The 18,736-nt window shown below is 36.0% G+C and overlaps 1 protein-coding gene across 2 annotated transcripts in view; it reads left to right on the plus strand.

The window, feature by feature from the left end:
- Positions 1-18,447, plus strand: part of Klhl24 (kelch like family member 24) — a 45,039-nt gene extending 26,592 nt beyond the window's left edge. For both annotated transcript variants that reach the window (XM_042699643.1, XM_042699645.1), the window contains 5 exons: positions 963-1,147; positions 2,242-2,360; positions 6,543-6,731; positions 7,726-7,914; positions 13,701-18,447. In XM_042699643.1, the coding sequence (XP_042555577.1) occupies positions 963-1,147; positions 2,242-2,360; positions 6,543-6,731; positions 7,726-7,914; positions 13,701-13,901 (883 nt within the window). In that variant the 3' untranslated portion in view covers positions 13,902-18,447. The remainder of the gene's footprint in view (positions 1-962; positions 1,148-2,241; positions 2,361-6,542; positions 6,732-7,725; positions 7,915-13,700) is intronic.
- Positions 18,448-18,736: the final 289 nt, after the last annotated feature.

Genomic DNA, 18,736 nt, shown 5'->3' on the forward strand with positions numbered 1-18,736 from the left:
TTTTTTGAATTGCGAAAAAAGTTCATATACTCCTTTAAAGGATACTTAGGTTATACTATATGAATTCTTTTTTCAGAACCAGCAACTTGATGAAAATAACAGTATTTTTCTACAGTTAGGAAAAGTAGACTGGGAGCTGTGCCCAGTGACTGAGTGCTTGCTTAGTATGCATGGGGCCCCGTCTTTAATCCCCTGCACCTTAGAAAGTTTGTTCTTGGCTGCCCCAATTTGCAGAGGATATAGCCCAATGGTAGAGCCCTTACCTACAGATTTGAAGCCCTGGGTTGTATCGCCAGCACTGGAGAAAAAAGGAAAATGTTTATTCTTTGCCAAGCATAAAGGTACAGGCCTCCCCAACACTCGGGAAACTGAAGCAGGAACATTGAGGGTTCAGGTCCAGACTGGGCTATATTAGAAGACTCTGCCTAGGAGATGGTGAAGACATTATCATACCTTAACTTTGAAATAGATATACACTCAGATATATTCAAATGTATTTAGATAAATAGACAGACAGATAGATAAGAATCATTGTAAAATGGCATTTGAAGGGCATCCTTAATAGTAATACCAAGGTTTCAGTTAAGTTAGACTGTGTATTTGGACTTTTTTTTACATCTTTAAAGTCAAAACCCATAGTTTCACTGTGCATGTGGGTACATGCCTGTAATTCCAGTTGAGGAAAGAGGATTATGAGTTTGAGGCCAGTCTGACTATAATGGAGACACTCTCAAAAAAAGAAACAAAAAGCCGTAAAACTCCTACACACTTTCTGTGGAATAATAATGCTACTAACTTCCTGTATGTGGCCTCAAAAGCAATTGCCAGCCTGTACTTTCTGACTGTGGAGCACAAACATGTTCAGAGAATGAATTTAACTGTATGGTTTGTTTTTAGAGTTTTGAGCTATCTTGAGTATGCTATAATTTATTATTTGTGTATTCTCACAATAATTATTTTAGGTCCACTGGCTATTCGGAGGTGATAGTTGTTGTTGGTGGCTGTGAACGAGTTGGAGGATTTAATCTCCCATATACTGAGTGCTATGATCCTGTCACAGGAGAATGGAAGTCTTTGGCTAAGCTTCCAGAATTTACTAAATCAGAGTATGCTGTTTGTGCACTAAGGAATGACATTCTTGTTTCAGGTAAATAATTATTACAACAGCTACTATTTCTGATTCTTATGCAGCCTGGATGTTTTAAATAATAGTGTCTTAAAAGAAAATGAGGGATGAGTGCATAGCTCAAGTGGTAGATTGCTTTTCTAGCATGTACAAGGTTCTGGGCTCTATTCTCAGTACCACCAAAAGAAAGAAAGAAAACAAAGAGAGAAGAGAAAAAAATAAAATGTATATATGATCATATTAGGTGACTCAGTTTATATATAACATGGTTTAGAATGATTGACAAGGGATCTGTTAGAAAAGTCTTTAGTCATATCATATTTTAAATGCTCTCAAATGTATGTAGAATATGATTTTAAAAATTATCTTTTGAGTCACTATAAAACATGCAGACTTAAAAATATTACTTATCTCTAATTTACTCATGTTTTCTGAAAAATTTTCCCAAAGTTTATGAAATAGAATTTTCTGTAAGATTCTTAACTTAATCTTAAATCATATTTTCTGTAAAATTCTATCATATGTAGGTATGTTTGGAAATTTGTTAATTGACAAGCTAGGTTTACTGGTTTTACAGATGATTATATTACTATCAGCAGAATGAAATACTAACACACAGCTCATTTTGTACTTCATATGGTTTGTAGAGCATCTTTAGAATAGACCTATTGATGGTCTTCTGACACCTTACTCATAAGCTAACAGGCTTATTCATTTGTAAACTCCTATTTTATTATTTGGAGCCTTATTGTCATTACTTCTCTTTTTAAAAAATAATTGGATTGTTATTATTATTAAGGTACTATACAGAGGGGATACTATTTCATAAGCCAGGTAATGAGTACATTTCTTTCTTTTTGGACAGTGTTATCCCTTAACTTTCTCCCAGTTTAGTTGTTACTTCTCAAGATAACAGTTGGCAAACTTAGAATCTGCTGTGTAAACTATTTCTGTTAAGCTGTAAAAGGATCCTCCATTTATTGTACTGAATTCTCAAATTCTTAAATTAGATGAATAAATCCCATGTTTTTATTACCTACACCTAGGTGGCATAGATCCCTTGTTGGTAGAGCATAGTGACATATTATTGCATATGCATTGTTTTGCATTTAAAGGTGGAAGAATCAACAGCCGTGATGTGTGGATTTATAACTCACAGTTAAATATTTGGATAAGAGTTGCCTCTCTAAATAAAGGCAGATGGCGTCACAAAATGACTGTTCTACTTGGTAAAGTAAGAGAAACCACTTTTTATTGCTATTGCTAGTACAATTCAAAATAAATAACACAGTTAAGTTCTGTATTTCACTTTCCCTCTGAGTATTTTGGATTCAAAATTTCTAATCACAGTATAACACTGTATTTTTGAATGGATGTGTTGTTGTCACAGTTTGAAATTCATGGCAGTACACTTGCCAAAATATTTTGAAGAAAATGTATGCTTGACCTCAGCTAATGAATATTATTAAAATACATAAAATTTGGGTTTACAACCCAAAGGGTATCCTTATTAATCTAAGAATCATGAACTAGTAGTTTCCACACCCTTCTGAAGAACTGCATCCTCTTTTAAATGTTAAATCTAATATTAAACCCAACATATTAAACATATAAGTATACCTCACTTGAACCAAACAGTATCTCAGAGTTGTTGGCCTCTTCCTGCCACCACCTCCATCACATCCTCCAAGCTACTTCAAATTAATGACAAGTTAATGTGAAAGCAATATACTATTATACATATATCTTCAGTTGCTCCCCTAGTGCAGCTTTCTAAAAGGATGCCTCTTAAGCCCTACTATGAAACCCAGAACCACCAATAAAACCCCAAAACCTCTCTAGTTGAATCAGAGATGGTTGCCTGGAATCCTTCCCACTCAGTCCCTGATCAGTCTTCCTTCACCTAGGTTCCCCCACAAAGGTTTCTTAAAACTTTTATACGAAGAAATACTCAAGCTCCTCCCAAATAGTTCAAAAGCTATTGAATTCCTAAAGATCCTGATAGAGTTTGCTGTAGTTATTGACAAGGCTAGTGACACAATGTCCTTGAGATAAATATACTGGAAATAAAATATTTTTCTAAAACTAGTGGTATATCTTCCTATTACATTATATATAGTTTTGGTATTTAAGATTCAAAATTGACAAGGTCAACTGGATATTCACTAGTGACATGCAAAATAAAATTGTCTTTAGAATTTTTGCCATTTTATTGTGTGTGTTTGTGCCTGAAGTGGGGCTTGAACTCAGGACCTGGGTGCTGTCCCCTTAGCTTTTTGCTTAAAGTTGGTGCTCTACCACTTGAGCTACAACTACACTTGTAGCTTTTTTGGTAGTTAGTTAGTGAAGAAGTCTTACAGACTTTCCTGCCCAGACTGACTTCAAATCTTGATCTTCAGATTTCAGTCTTTTAAGTAGCTAGGATTACAAGTGTGAGCCTGCAATGCCTGCTTTACATGGCCTTTTGTAAGTTGAATTACATGGCATTGGGGGCACAGATTCACCAATAGATAATCTGTAAATAGTGTGTGAGAAATGTGTAATAGAAGTGGCATTGTCTACTGTGGAAAATTAGAGGAGCACAGAAAGGTAAATTGTATGCATATGTGAATAGTAAGTTGAAGTTTGACTTGGATCCTTAGGCATCGATAGAAAGATTCATCTCTGGTTTAGAAAACACGAGTGGAGGCTATTTGAGAAGAAGTGATGTGGACCCTGAGGTAGAGTGGTGGCATGGCAAAAAGAAATACAAGTGAGATGCTGTAGAAGATTCAGTAGGTCTCCATAGTTATTAGAAAACCAGATCAGATCTAAAACAATATACATAATCATAGACTTACACCTACATAGCCATATATATGTATACAGAGAGAGACAGAGAACATGATTGTAACTGGCACTGTCTATGAGAGGAAAAGAATGATGGAAAGTAAATAATAACTAAACACAATGCATAAAGATGGCATAAGGAAACTTATTGAAAGCTGTTGAACAATAGGGGATAAGTTTAGGAAAGATAGTAGTAGAGTGAATTAATCTTATTAAAATATATGTATGTGTGAAATACTATAACCAAACCTTTTGATCTAGTTAGTATACACTAAAAAAAGAATGACAGGAGAGTAAAATAGGTTTTCTGGACAGTAGGTTCCAGCAGATAGAGAAAAGTGAATTTGGACAGGGTGAATAAGGGAAATATGGTTGAAGTATTTTATATATGCATTATGAAAATAGAGCAGTGAAAGGTATTAAAATATAAGAAAGGAGGGGAGAGCAAGAGAAAGGTGGTAAATTTGATAGGGGAACATTGTATGCATACATGGAAGTGTCATAATGAAACCCCATTGTCAAATAATATATACTAATAAAAATGCTAAAGAGCTGGATGCAGGTGGCTCACACCTGTAATCCTGATTCAAGAGGCTGAAATCTGAGAACCAAGGTTCAAAACCAGCCAGGGCAGGATAGTCTGTGAAACTCTTATCTCCAATTAATCACCAAAAGGCCAGAAGTGGGGCTGTGGCTCAAATGGTAGGTCTATCCTTAAGCAAAAGAATTCTGGGACTGTGCTCAGGCTCTGAGTTCAAGCCCCAGGATGGGCTTTTGCCAGCTCTGGAAAAATACAAAATACAAAAAAAAGAAATTGTGACATGACTCAAATGGTAGAGGGTTTGCTTGGCATGTCAAGACCCTGAATTCAATCCCAAGTATAAGAGAGAAAAGAGGAGGGAAGATAAGGGAAAATTAGATATGGTGGGAAGAGTTGATGATAAACTGTTCACTAAAAGAAATGTGTTAACCTGGTGAACTTTGTTAAGTAAAAAGGTTCTAATATGTCCCATAATGCTTAATAGATTATTCCTCTTGTAAGCCACTTAATAATTGTCTTTTTTAATTGGCTGACCTATCATATAAAGATGCTAATTTTTATTAAAAATGTTGTGAAAGCTCTGAGATATATATATATTATAAAATTAGCTATGTCAGATACTTTTCTAGGTACTATGAGAGACTGTAAAGATAAATCCTACCTTCAAAGATTTCGCAATTTAGTCACGTACCAGTGGCTCATGTCTGTAATCCTAGCTACTCAGGAGGCTGAGATGTGAGGATCGTGGCTCAAAGCCAGCTGGGCAGTAAAACCTGTGAGACTCTTATCTTCTATTAACCACAAGAAATCTGGAAGTGTCTCAAAGTGGTAGAACATTATCCTTGGCGGATAACACTCAGGCCCATGATGAAAGAAAGGAAGGAAGGAAGAAAGAAAGGAAAGGAAGGAAGGAAGGAAGGAAGGAAAGAAGGAGACAGGAAGGAAGAAGAAAGAGAAAGAAAAGGAAGGAAAGAAAGAAAATAAAGAGGAGAGAGAGAGAAAGAAGGAAGGAAGAAAGGAAAAAAATCTCACAATTTGATAATCCTTCAAATATTTCATCATCCTTGACATGCAATTCTCAACAGACATAGCACTTCCACAGGTAGGGTGAAGATTTGTTCTTAGGTAGGAATGAAAACAATTAGTCTTTACCTCAGTAAGGTAAATAAATATACAGTATGTTTGTGGTATTATAATTTTATTGAAAGGCGGCTATTTGGTAAAATACCAAATAGGGGATTTGATCTTTTAAAAGCTCAGAAATTTTGAGCTAAATATGTTGTAGTTACCAAGAGCTTTTAAAGGGGGTAGATCCCTTAATTTTTTAATTAGGTCAAAATTTAGACTTTTGGTAATTAAGATTTTCATTTATTTTATTATAATTGTCAAGGGCTTTTATTTTTTTATTTTTTATTTTTTCAGGTAAGGGGTAGGTTTATTCATTGTTCCGGCTGGCACCAGGCCATCTGGGTCCTCCACACGGTGGAGAAAGGCCTGGGAAAGAGAGCTGGAAGAGCTGGGAAAGAGACCTGGGAAACAGAGAAAAGAGCGAGAAAAGAGAGAAAAGAGCTAGAAAAGAGAGCATCTGGGAAAGAGGTGGGAAAGAGCAAGCTAGGAAAGAGAAGAGAGCTGGGAAAGAGAAGAGAAGGAAAGAGCTGAGAAAGAGCTAGAAAAGAGCAGAGAGAGGACATCTGGGCCTGGGCTAGGCCTTATCTAGGGTATGGGCTGAGAAAGGTGTGGCCATATCAAATTCAGATGTGACCTCAGTGGATGCAGATGTGACCTCTTCCAGGTGTGCCAGTTGCCTAGGTAATGCAGGTACTGGGTGGAGACTGCTGCGAGGAGGGTAGAGTCTGCTAGCCATCCAGGAGCAGATCTTACATTCCAGCCTTTTAATAATCATGAAATAGGGTGCTGATTATCTCTGGCTACTTCTTGCTGACAAGGGGCGTTGTCCAGGGCTTTTAAAATATAGATCTTCTTAATTCTTTAAACAAATTCAGACTTTTGATAATTAAGGTTTTTTTCCATGTATTTTATATGTAGGTATATGTTGTTGGAGGCTATGATGGGCAAAACAGACTTAGCAGCGTAGAGTGTTATGACTCCTTTTCTAATCGATGGACTGAAGTTGCTCCCCTTAAGGAAGCAGTGAGCTCTCCTGCAGTGACAAGCTGTGTAGGCAAATTGTTTGTGATTGGTGGAGGACCTGATGATAATACTTGTTCTGATAAGGTAAGTCATGTTCTCCTGAAGAAATTTCCAGTAGTATGTACAGAAAGAGAAAGACAATTGGTTTATCAAGTAGGTGGCAAGTCACTTAGTATGAGGGATCATTTAAATGTTATCTGGTGCCCTTTTCCTTTAGGGAAAAAACAATGAGTTTTCAGTTGCTAAACTCAAACTCTAATGTAGTTTTTAATAATTTCCTGTAACAAGTATGACAACCTTTCTAAAATGAGTTTCATTTTCAAATTTTTTACTGCTGTTATCTGTAGAATCTAAAAGTTATTCACACTCAAAATGGTTGGCAAGTGAATTAACAAAGAAAAAAGCACAGTATTCAATTTTACTGCTTCCAACTGAGCCATTTTCTGCATACTTTCAAAATAGTTTTAGAACAAAGAAGGAAAAAAAGCCCTTGTGTAAACAGAGGATGGCTCAAAGTAGCTGTAGTCCATTGAATTCCTGAAATCTCAGGAAACATGTTTATTCTGGAAAAAAGGTGTCTAGTGTCTAATAAATGATTTTGAATTTTGTCTATTAGTTCTTTTTCTAAGTCAAACTTTATTGCAAAAGTTATTTATTTATAGTTCTTTAGTTCAGAATTTGTAATCATTCAGATTATATTAAATTTAGGATTTACTAATCTTCTGAAGAAAAGATCTTCTAAAAGTGTAAAGAAATTATATTCAGATTGAAACAGTTATCCTAAAACTTTAAAAAAGTTTAGACTGTTAATTTTATTGGAAATACATATGGCAAACCTGATGGCCATTCACCCTGGAAACAGTTTGTATGTATTTTATTTACTCTCCCCTGCTTGATTGCAATAAATCTGCATTTTTTTGAGAATTTTCATAAATTATCCATTTTTCTATTGAGCTACCTTCCTTTAATTCTCAAAGTTAATGAGATTTTATTTTTAATCATATTTCTATGTCTTTGTAGACTATTAAGTAAATTTACATTTATATTTAGACATTTAACCAAACATTTTTATTATTAGGTTCAATCTTATGACCCAGAAACCAATTCTTGGCTACTTCGTGCAGCTATTCCAATTGCCAAGAGATGTATAACTGCTGTCTCCTTAAACAACCTGATCTATGTTGCTGGTGGACTGACCAAAGCAATATATTGCTATGATCCAGTTGAAGATTACTGGATGCATGTACAGAATACATTCAGCCGACAGGTAATAGCCTAAAATCGTCCAGAAGAGTAATTCATCTAAGAGGGATCAAGTGCACAAGCATTATTAATACACCGGAATTTCACTCTTAAATACTTCATGTGTACTTGAATTATTTTACAATTTTAAAAGTTCGGCATAAAGCATTCATTACAATATACCTCTTTTAAACTCCTTCCAAGGAACTAGCATTAATTTATTTTTATTTTGTGTTAGATCCAGGGCCTTGTACATAATTGGCATGTGTTCTGCCACTCAATTACAAGGAACTGCTTTAGGGAAATCACTTCCTTTTTACCATCCCATAGTGAGGTACTCATCATACTTGGGATGTTGATTTTTCCCCTTTTAACCTTTTTCAGGGCCCTATTCTAGTCTTTATCCCTTTTCTCTTTCATAGTTTAAAAGAGAAGACACGTTTGTTTCTGTAGTTAGAGTCTAGGTAATTTGATGGTTTTGTTACAAAGACATGATGGTGCTAAGGTCTCGTTTGTCCATACTTCATCTACAGCAACACTTCTCTTGCCCCTGTCGTTCCCCCCGACACCTAGCTATGATGTTACACTCTTACTGGTTACTACTGGTCTTTTTATTTTTGTTTTGCCAATCCTGAGGCTTGAACTCAGGGCTTACGCACTGTCCCTGAGCTTCTTTTGCTCAAGGCTGAGGTTCTACCACTGGAGCCACAGCACCACTTCTGGCGTTTTCTGTTTATGTGGTACTGAGGACTTGAAACCAGGGCTTCATGCATGCTAAGCAAGCACTCTACCACTAAGCCACATTCCCAGCTACTACTGTTCTTCTTTATAGTGTCTCTCTTAGTTTCTTTATTTTTCCTACTCAATCCACTTTATTCCTGAATGTTTTCAACTGCTACTTATTACTGAAGACTCTTAGCGGATCTCCTTGCAGTGTATCTCCATCAGAGTCTTTCTCCTGTGGAACTCCAGTTTCCACCTCCCTACTTAATATGGGTGTTGAAGATTTTAGACTTAATAGCCAGTGCTGGCATTTCACTAGCTATGGAGGAGGCTGAGATCTGAATATCACAGTTCTGAAGCCAGCCCAGAGAGAAAAGTCTGTGAGAATCTCCACTAAACTACCAAAAAAGATGGAAGTAGAGCCGGGCGCTGGTGGCTCACGCCTATAATCCTAGCTACTCAGGAGGCTGAGATCTGAGGATCTTGGTTCAAAGCCAGCCTGGGCAGGAAAGTCCTTGCAACTCTTATCTCTAATAACACTCAGAAAACCGGAAGTGGCACTGTAGCGCAAGTGGTAGAGTGCTTGCCTTGACCTGAAGAGCTGAGGGACAGCGCTCAGGCCCAGAGTTCACACCCATAACCTACAAAAAAAAAAAAAAAAAAGATGGGAGTGGAGCTGTAACTCAAGTGGTAGAGCACAGCACCCAGGCCCTGAGTTCAAGCCCCAGTTATACTTAAATAGCATTTACCTTTTCTTTTCTTTATATTTTTTTTTTTTTAAGTCCGGTCGTGGGGCCTGAACTCTAGGCCTGGGCGCTGTCCCTCAGCTCTTCAGCTCAAGGCTAGTGTTCTACCGCTTGAGCCACAGCAACGCTTCTGGCTTTTTTTCTTTTTGCTTATGTGGTGCTGAGGAATCGAACCCAGGGCCTCATGCATGCAAGGCAAACGCTAGACCACTGAGCCACCTTCCCAGCCCCTAGAATTTACCTTTTCAACCCTTACTTTTTCCCCTCTCCAAACCTAGAATCTTTATTAGATTTTTTTTCATATTTGCTTGAATTGAATCAGTCTAGCATATCAATTCTGTGTTGAGTTTTATATTTTCCCATTTCTACTCTTCTTGCTTTTGTATAAATTCTTACCTAAACAAAAATAATAATATTGTAATAAATATTCCATTTTCTAATATCTTGCTTTGCTAAGTCATTTTGCTACCAGTTATTTTCCAACAAGTTGAATTATGTTTCTCCTTTGATTGAAAACCTACTGGACCAAATCTAAAAGTTTTACCACAGCATTGTAATTTTTGGCTTCAGGCAGGTGTTGTTTGGTGATACTGACATTTGAACTTAGAACCTTGCACTTGCTAAACAAGCACTCTACCACTTGTACCATGAATCCAGCCTTCATTCCAGACCTTCTGTTATCTGACCTTTGCTTTGTCTTTTCAGCTTTCTAGAACTTTATCCTGATTACATTAATTATGTCTTTATTTTCTTAACAAGCCACACATGTTCTTGGTTCGTGCTGTTTTTCACCCTTAATGCATTTTTTGCCTTCTCTCTTTGTAATTCTACTCATACTTCAAGGACCACTTCACCATTACAACAAAATGAAGTTACATTGGTCAGAACTGATCTTTATTTTCCATACTGAAATTCAGGCTTCTTACAGATACTGTTTGTTCTAACACCTCTATTATGTATCTTTCATTTATTCATGCTCAGAAAATACTTATTGAATAAGTAAAGCAGGTACTTCACTACGTACCTGAGAGACCTAATTTTAAACTAATCTTATTTACAAGAAATATGGTTAGCCCTAGCCCGACGCTGGTGACTCACACCTGTAATCCTAGCTACTCAGAAGGCTGAGATCTTAGGATTGTGGTTCAAAGCCAGCCTGGGCAGGAATGTCCGTGAGACTCTGATCTCCAATAAACCACTCAGAAAACCAGAAGTGGACTGTGGCTCAAGTGGTAGAGCGTTAGCCTTGAGCCAAAGTACTGAGGGACAGCACCCAAGTCCAGAGTTCAAGCCCCATGACCAACAAAAAAAAAGAAAAGAAAAGAAGTATGGTTACAGTAGTGACCATGAATAACATTCGAGTATTGCACCATTTTTTTTCAAAAGTATTGACCCTGAGATATTTAGCTATAATTAGTAATGTATTCAGAATAGCATCTCAACTCACGGAATGGACATAATATGATCTTCAGTTTCAGTGTGGAGTAAAATCTTTTATCCTTCCCATATCACATTTGAGGAAAACAGTTTGGGGGGAAGGGTTTTTGATGTTGCAAAGGTTTGAATTCTGGACCTCGCACTTACTAAGCAAGAATGCACCACTTGAGCACATCCCCAGCCAAAAAATAAAATCAGTTTTAATCTAAGCTGCCTTTTACTTTTAGGGGTGAATATTTAAAGAATAATTCATTTTAAAGCCAGACACTGGTGACTCACCTCTAATCCTAGCTGCTCAGGAAGCTGAGATCTGATGATCACAGTTCAAAGCCAGCCCTGGCAGGAAAGTCTGAGACTCTTATCTCGTTACCCACAAAAAGCTGGAAGTAGCCTGTGGCTCAAAGTGATAAAGTGCTAGCCTTGAGCAGAAGCGCTCAGGGACAGCCCAGGCCCTGAGCTCAAGCCCCACAACAAGCAGCAATAATAGCAAAATAATAAATTTTAGCTCAAAATTACTGTTTATTTGGAACTGTATATGATAACAGAGCTTAGGAAAATAAGCTAGCATCCTGCATAATGCAGGGCATGCAATGAAAATATTTTTTCTAGGTTGAGATAAAACTAGATAACAGTAACATCAGGACACATATGGTCCATTTTCTCCAATTAAACAACAGTTAGGGCTGGGAATGTGGCTTAGAGATAGAGTGGTTGCCTAGCATGCATGAAACCCTAGGTTTGAATCCTCAGTACTACATAAACAGAAAAAGCTGGAAGTGCTGCTGTGGCTCAAGTGGTAGAGTGCTAGCCTTGAGCACAGAAAGGCTCAGAACAGTACCCAGGCCCTGAGTTCAAGCCCCAGGACAGGCAAAAAAAAAAAAAAGGATAACATTGACATCAGAAGTTTATGTATTCATTATTTATAGCTAATATTGGAATTGTTTATAGAAAGATTACCTATTTTTTTGGAGTGGGGGGGGGAAGTCCTGGGGCTTGAAGTCAAGGCCTGGCCACTGTCACTGAGATTTTTTTCTAGCTCAAGGCTAGCACTCTACCACTTGAGCCACAACTCCACTTCTGCCTTTTTGATGGTTAATTGGAGGTAAGAATCTCTGAATTTTCTGCCCAGGTTGACTTCAAACCTCAGTCATTGGATTTTAGCTTTTTGAGTAGCTAGGATTACAGGCATGAGCCACCACTGCTATCTGCCTGCACTTTTAATGCCATGAGGTGCATAGTAGGAAAGAGCTTAATAGTTAAATATTAAAAATGTCTTGTTGATATTTATGTTTTATTTAGAATTGTATTTAGAATTTTGAGAATTTGTAGATGATGATTATAGTACATCAGATGAAATCTTACAGTTTAGCCCATAATTGGTACAATTTGTGAGTCATAGTCTGGATAAAAATGTCACTCACTTACAATAATGAACCATATTATTCTGGATATTACATAAACTTTTTTTTGAGGGGGTCCGGTCGTGGGGCCTGAACTCTGGGCCTGGGTGCTGTCCCTCAGCTCTTCAGCTCAAGGCTAGTGCTCTACCACTTGTGCCACAGCGCCACTTCCGGCTTTTTTCTTTTTTGCTTATGTGGTGCTGAGGAATTGAACCCAGGGCCTCAGGCATGCAAGGCAAGCGCTAGACCACTGAGCCACCTTCCCAGCCCCTAAGAACTCTTAATGTAGGCATTTTACGTACCCATTAATTCTTCTAAGACTTTTGTATTTCCTTTGCTGGTACTGGGCTTGAACTCAGATCTTGGACACTTAAATTTTTTTGCTCCAAGCTTAAATTAAGCACACATCTCCACTTGAACCACATCTCCACTTCTGGCTTTTTGGTGGTTAATTAGAGATAAGAGTCTTACACTTTCTAGCCTAATCTGATTTCAAACCTTTCAGATCTCAGCCTCCAAAGTAGCTAGGATTACATACATGAGCCACCAGTGTCTAGCTCATTCTTTTAGATCATAAGATAGTATCCTTCTATAAGTCCACTAAGATTGAATTTCTTCTACCGGAGTGAAAGGTATATAAGCAAATCTGATCATGTTGAACTGTTCACCAATTTTTGGATAGACCTGTTTCATTGTCAGTTTTGTGAAGCCAGGACAGTAAATAAAATAACTTTCTGAAATAAAGTGAAATGTAAATGCAAGAGTATCTGATTTACAGCATCACCAGATCTATGTAATATAAAAATTTTGGTGAACTTTCTTTCTTTGAAGAATCACTCCCATCTTTGCAAGAATATTTATTTTTTATAGTAATTGTTATTGGCCCCAAGACTAAAATTTAGCTTAGAACTCTGTTGTATGGGATATTAACTGCAAAATGTTATACTTGGAGCATAACAACAGTGTTTTCTTCATTTCATTGCATATCCCCTCATTCATTCATTCATTCAACTTGAGATTAATTCTCTAATGTGAATAATGTTCCTGTTCCTTGGCCATGTAACAACTATTGTAGTAGGAGAAGCTAGTCATGTCCTTCAAAGATGTTTTCATTTAATTTCCTTTAAGTGGACTGGAAGTATAGCTCAAGTGATAGTGCCTTGCCTGGTGAACTAGAAGGCCTGGCTTCAGTCCTCAGTATTGAGGGGTATGAGAGATGTGTTATCATTAAGTTGAATCATTCTTACCAGTCCATTATACCTGTCATACTCCCACAGTTACTAACATATCTATCTTAATACTTGTTTCAACCATGCAGACTAATCCAGCACTCACACATTGAACAAGAGTTGGACAAAAAGGAGCTTGCCCAACTTATGTTTTAGCATGTATATTATGTCTCACATTTTTTTTTGTTAACTCTGAGTATATTTTTACTTTTAAGTTTGTTACCAGATGCTTTATCTTAAACCATTAATTTCTTCTTTGTGTATTTGGTTAAACAGGAAAACTGTGGTATGTCTGTGTGCAATGGTAAAATATATATCCTGGGTGGAAGACGGGAAAATGGAGAAGCCACAGACACTATCCTCTGTTATGATCCTGCAACAAGTATCATCACAGGGGTAGCTGCAATGCCCAGGCCAGTGTCCTACCATGGCTGTGTGACTATTCATAGATACAATGAGAAATGCTTTAAGCTCTAAAGCCAGAATACCTCACCAAGAAGCCACACTGATCCAAGACAAGAGCGTTTAAAAACTTCCAGTTGGGAACTTGACTTATCTCCTTTGTGCCATATGTAAAAAAATAATCCCTGTGCCTTTCTCCCCCAAATATCAATTCTTCAGACTATAATAAAGCCTTTCCAATAACTGAAAGAATATTGTTGTTGTTAAGGATAATGGTGGCTGTTGCTTGGCCTTGGGATGTATGTTTATATTTTTAAGAAGCCTATATGGACTAAGAAATAATGTCTGCATATTTTTTAGGAATTTGTCAATGATTTCTTCAGTTATGTATGCTTATCTGTGTAAGACTGCATATTTTTGTTATTGTCTCATATGGAGAGAAAACTGCATGACTGAGAGGCTTTATTTACGTTAATCACCTCATGCTAAAAATGCTTAGAGAGCATTCCTGAGAGGAAAATCAGTTTTAAAATATCTTTATCACTGATACTGCATCTCTGAACTGGCAAATTATATTGAAGGTTTTTTTATTCTGAAACTGATAAAAAATATCAAGCAGCAGTTCAAGTATCACAAAATACTGATTTATTATAACTTCATTCTTAGAAGGGCTGTCTTATACATGTTTTGTGAGGAGTTATGCAGAGATTTTTAAAAAAAAATAGTGTGCATGAAAGTGGGATCAGAATTACAGACTTAATTCCAAAGAAAAATTAAGTAATTATTGGAAGAAAAAAATGTAACCCACTGTGGCTTTTAAAGTATTTATGTATCATCTATAAATCCTCTTAAGAAGCTTCTTCCTTAAACTTGACCAAGAAGTTAAAATCTATTTTACAATATTGTTTTGTGGTAAACAAGGACAGGCTTGCTCCCCAACCTAGTAGGATTCAACCTTGTTAGTTTGGTGCTTTGATTTAGGACTTCTTCCCTGGTTATGCTGCCTTCAATGAAATCTCTGCCTTTAAACAGGCTAAAGCAGGGACCACTTATCTCAGTGGGTCCATTTTTCTTTTAAATTTTGCTGAGAAAAGCTAACAGCAGTAGTTCTAGTCTCCTAAGAGAAATAGTTCATTTATTATACCCATTTTGCAAAATATTGCTCAATATTTACAAAGTTCTATAAAATAAACTGCTTTTGTCTGGATTTTTCAACTCCAGTGGAAGAAACTTACAAGTTTCCAGAGAGCAATGTAAACTTTTTTCCTTAGGCAAATTAATGGAAACTGCAAAAACTGCAACATAAGTAACTATTGTAATTTCTTGATAGACAGATAAAATTGACAACATTTAGAGCATGTACCAGGTAGCCTGTTGTATTTTGATTTCCCAGTCACCATCATCCCTCACATTATAATTGTGTACTTGTCATAGTAAGGATGATACAAATACTGTATAATTATAGTGTCACCGGATTTGTATTAAAACCAAGGTACTCATCAGAAATGTGATGTGAATGATACAGACGTTTCAGATAGAGAAACTTTAATGTTTCATTCGAACCTAAATTCTAAGGGAAAATTCTCTTAGAGAATTTCTACTCTACACGTCATAATTTATATGATAAATAACTTTATGATAACTCTCAAAGCAATTGAGAAAAGTTACTATTTTGGTTGGAAGACAGTTGTAAGTACAATGGAGAAACTTGTACCTTTATAGGAAACATCTGAATGATGCTTTTATAGCAAATGTTGTATTCTCAGTTCAGATTCTGTGTAGTAAATGAGGTAATGCATTAAGTGTTCGGTAAATGCTTAGGATTCTACACATGATGGTTGTTATTTTCATGTGTATTTGTATGATCATATCCACCCATAAATGGAGACTTCATATAAAAAGACTTGTCAAGATGAATTTGGATTCTAGTATTTCTGTTTTAAAAGCATTAACTTGTATTTCGTGTGTATTTTAATAGCCATGTGTTTATGTAGCAAATTTTAATGAAACTCCCAAATCCAGAATGTTTAAACACAGACCTCATACCAATACTGTTTTGTTCTTTACATAATTTAAGCCACATAAAATTGACTAGGTAGAATTTATGTTGAAGATCAACAAGAATTTCACTTGAAGCCTAGAAAGACTGAAGTAGCTATTTTTAAAGTTGCCCAACTGATATTTTAACTTTATTTATCTTCCCTTACTAATTAGTTCTTGATTAATAGTTGTATTAGCCTTGATAAAAAAAATTAGGGTATAATTTTAGGGTTTATCAAAAGGGACATATCGGCCAAGTTGGGGTCAGATTATATTTATTCTGTTATCCCACAGCTGACAGACTTTATTAATAGGTGATACTCATAGGAGCCTCTGAGTTAGTATGTACATGTGTATATATGTAGATAAGACAGTATGGTTGTGTACACTTATATATACAAACACTGAGAAGTTTTGCAGTTTGTGATGATCAGAAAAAAAGCACATAAAGCAAAAAATATTTGATCATTTTTATTCAATTCCAGAAGAGGTTTCATTGGAGGCATGTCTAGAGTTCTTTTTCCATTGGAAATACAAAATGAATATTAGTAATGATGACTTGTATACTGTCAAAATCTTTATAACATACCAGAATCTATAGTAATGATGACTTGTTTCTGTCAGAAAACAGAATAGTGGTAGAGATGAGTTTGTATAACCCAACTGTAATACCTCAGTTGGAAAGAGAATTTGAAGGTATGTTTTGTGAATCAATAGAAAAGTATGTTTTTGAGTGTGCGTTTTCATGGATTTTAATCCTTTTCCATGTTTTCCTTTATGCAAATTGCAAAAGTGACCTAACTTCCTCCTTTTCTGCTGTAAAATTCCTACTTACTTCACTGAACATATAAAAAATGAGATCTTCAGTAAACATTTTTCCTAGATGATTGAAATAGAAGTGTCTACTTCATTTTAAAACCAGGTTTTTTGAAAGATGGTATAAATACTCAGGGAGAGTATTACCTTGTCACTTTTGATTATTTGGAGTGTTTAAAGTGCCATAACTATAAACAGCTTTGATTTGATGATTTAGAGTAAATTTACTTGTTTAAAGGAGTTTCACCCATGTCAGTGGTTGGACATTCATTATCTTTAGAAAGATGAAAATGCTCTGTGAACCGATATGTTTTCTCTTAGTGAATATGAATTGTGTATGAGTACACTGTCAAATGCCCTTTTTGAAACTCAGGAAAGACAAAGGTTCAATTATGCTGCTTTTGTCGACATGCAAACCAGGTGTGTGCTTCTTTTTCCTCTTCTCTGGATATGACAATAGATTTTTTAAATTACTGTGAGAACCCATCCATGCAAGAGCGGGGCTGAATTGTTTGTGTGTGCCTTTTATGTCTTGAGATTTATATGTGGAAAACACATCTACTCCAGACAGTATTTTCAAAAAGGAGAGATTGCTGTTTGTGTGATATAAGGAATAAGATAATGTCTCTTAAGGCTTCCTATGGATTGCCTTCAGTTTAGTAAACTCAAGACACTAGTTAACCTCAACTGAATTTTGGCCTTATTAGAACTGATTGTGCATTATGTTAAAAGCCCAGGTTGACATCACCTCACCCCATTATTATTTGTAGGTAAACAGTCACTGTACCAAGTAACCAAAATGGGGCAGTTTGGTTGATCTGTAAGGCAAAATGGGTTTGACTAGCTAGCTATATTTGTCATATCTAATGCTAGGCACCAGAAACCACTTGAGCCAGGATGTGAACTGATAATTCCAGAGACATTTTCAACATACTTTTGACATTTTTTAATGTTTTTATGCAAGTTTTACATTTGTGTGATTGCTTTAGATATTAAACTTATATAGTGCTAAAAATGATCATCATAAGTAATTTTTAAGAAACAGCAAGTCATAACTTATTTGTTATTCCAAAGAATTTCTGTTTTAATGTTTTCAAAATAACTGCATCTGGATTTATGTACCTTAGTTCTCGAGTATGACTCCAATTTTTTTTTTCAATCTAAATCTTGCCTTAGGCAAATTTCATGTTTCCTATGGAGTAAATTTCTCCTCCTTAATGAGCACCCAGTGTGTGGTTTGGCAGAATGAGAATGTTAAGGAAGGTTGGATGCTTGGAGTTTTATTGTATTTTCATTTTTACTTTTTGATATATAGGTGCTTTTTAAGACATTCAGGTAAACAGCTGTCATAATTATTAAACTCTCATAAACATCATTTGCAATATCTACATCTTACCTTATTTTGTTCCATCCTTATATACTATTTTTCCTCTGTAAGCTTTTTCTTTACTTGAAAAAGCACCTAGTCTTCCCTTCCTCAACACACATCCCTGTAGTAAATTTCTGTTGAATTTCCAGAGCTAAGACAATATACTTTTTAGAGTTGAACAAAGTGTAACCTGCTATACTGTAAAACTAGTACAGACCTGTGGTGACCAGATGTCATTTGCTTTCAAAGAGTCTTCACAGTGAAAAAAATGCTTTGTATTTCATTGTTATCAATTTACTTGTAGCACATTAATACTTATATGTTTTGTTTAGATATACTTCTTGCATAGCTTAAATTTTTTAAAGTTGTATCTAATAAAATGCCTTTTAACCATTATTACTACTTGACTGTATGGTATTAAATTTTGTTTACCAAAAATAATGTGGTGGTCTGTTATAAATGTCTATGTTTCCCCAAGTAGTTGCGCAGAAGAAGGAACAAAGGGAAATACATATTTATATCTGTGGGTGTTCACTAGTATGATCTTACAATAACTGGAAGGATAATAAACTAAAATCAGTGTCATAAGGAAAGAAATGATGTTTGAGGACTGGTACTGCTAAGGTTGGTCCCCAGTGTTTACTATGCTGTGACTTTGGTCACAACTCTATTGAGGTGTGAGGGT

Source organism: Dipodomys spectabilis, unplaced genomic scaffold (genome assembly GCF_019054845.1).
Source record: "Dipodomys spectabilis isolate Male_0828 unplaced genomic scaffold, ASM1905484v1 ptg000260l, whole genome shotgun sequence".
Taxonomy (NCBI): domain Eukaryota; kingdom Metazoa; phylum Chordata; class Mammalia; order Rodentia; family Heteromyidae; genus Dipodomys; species Dipodomys spectabilis.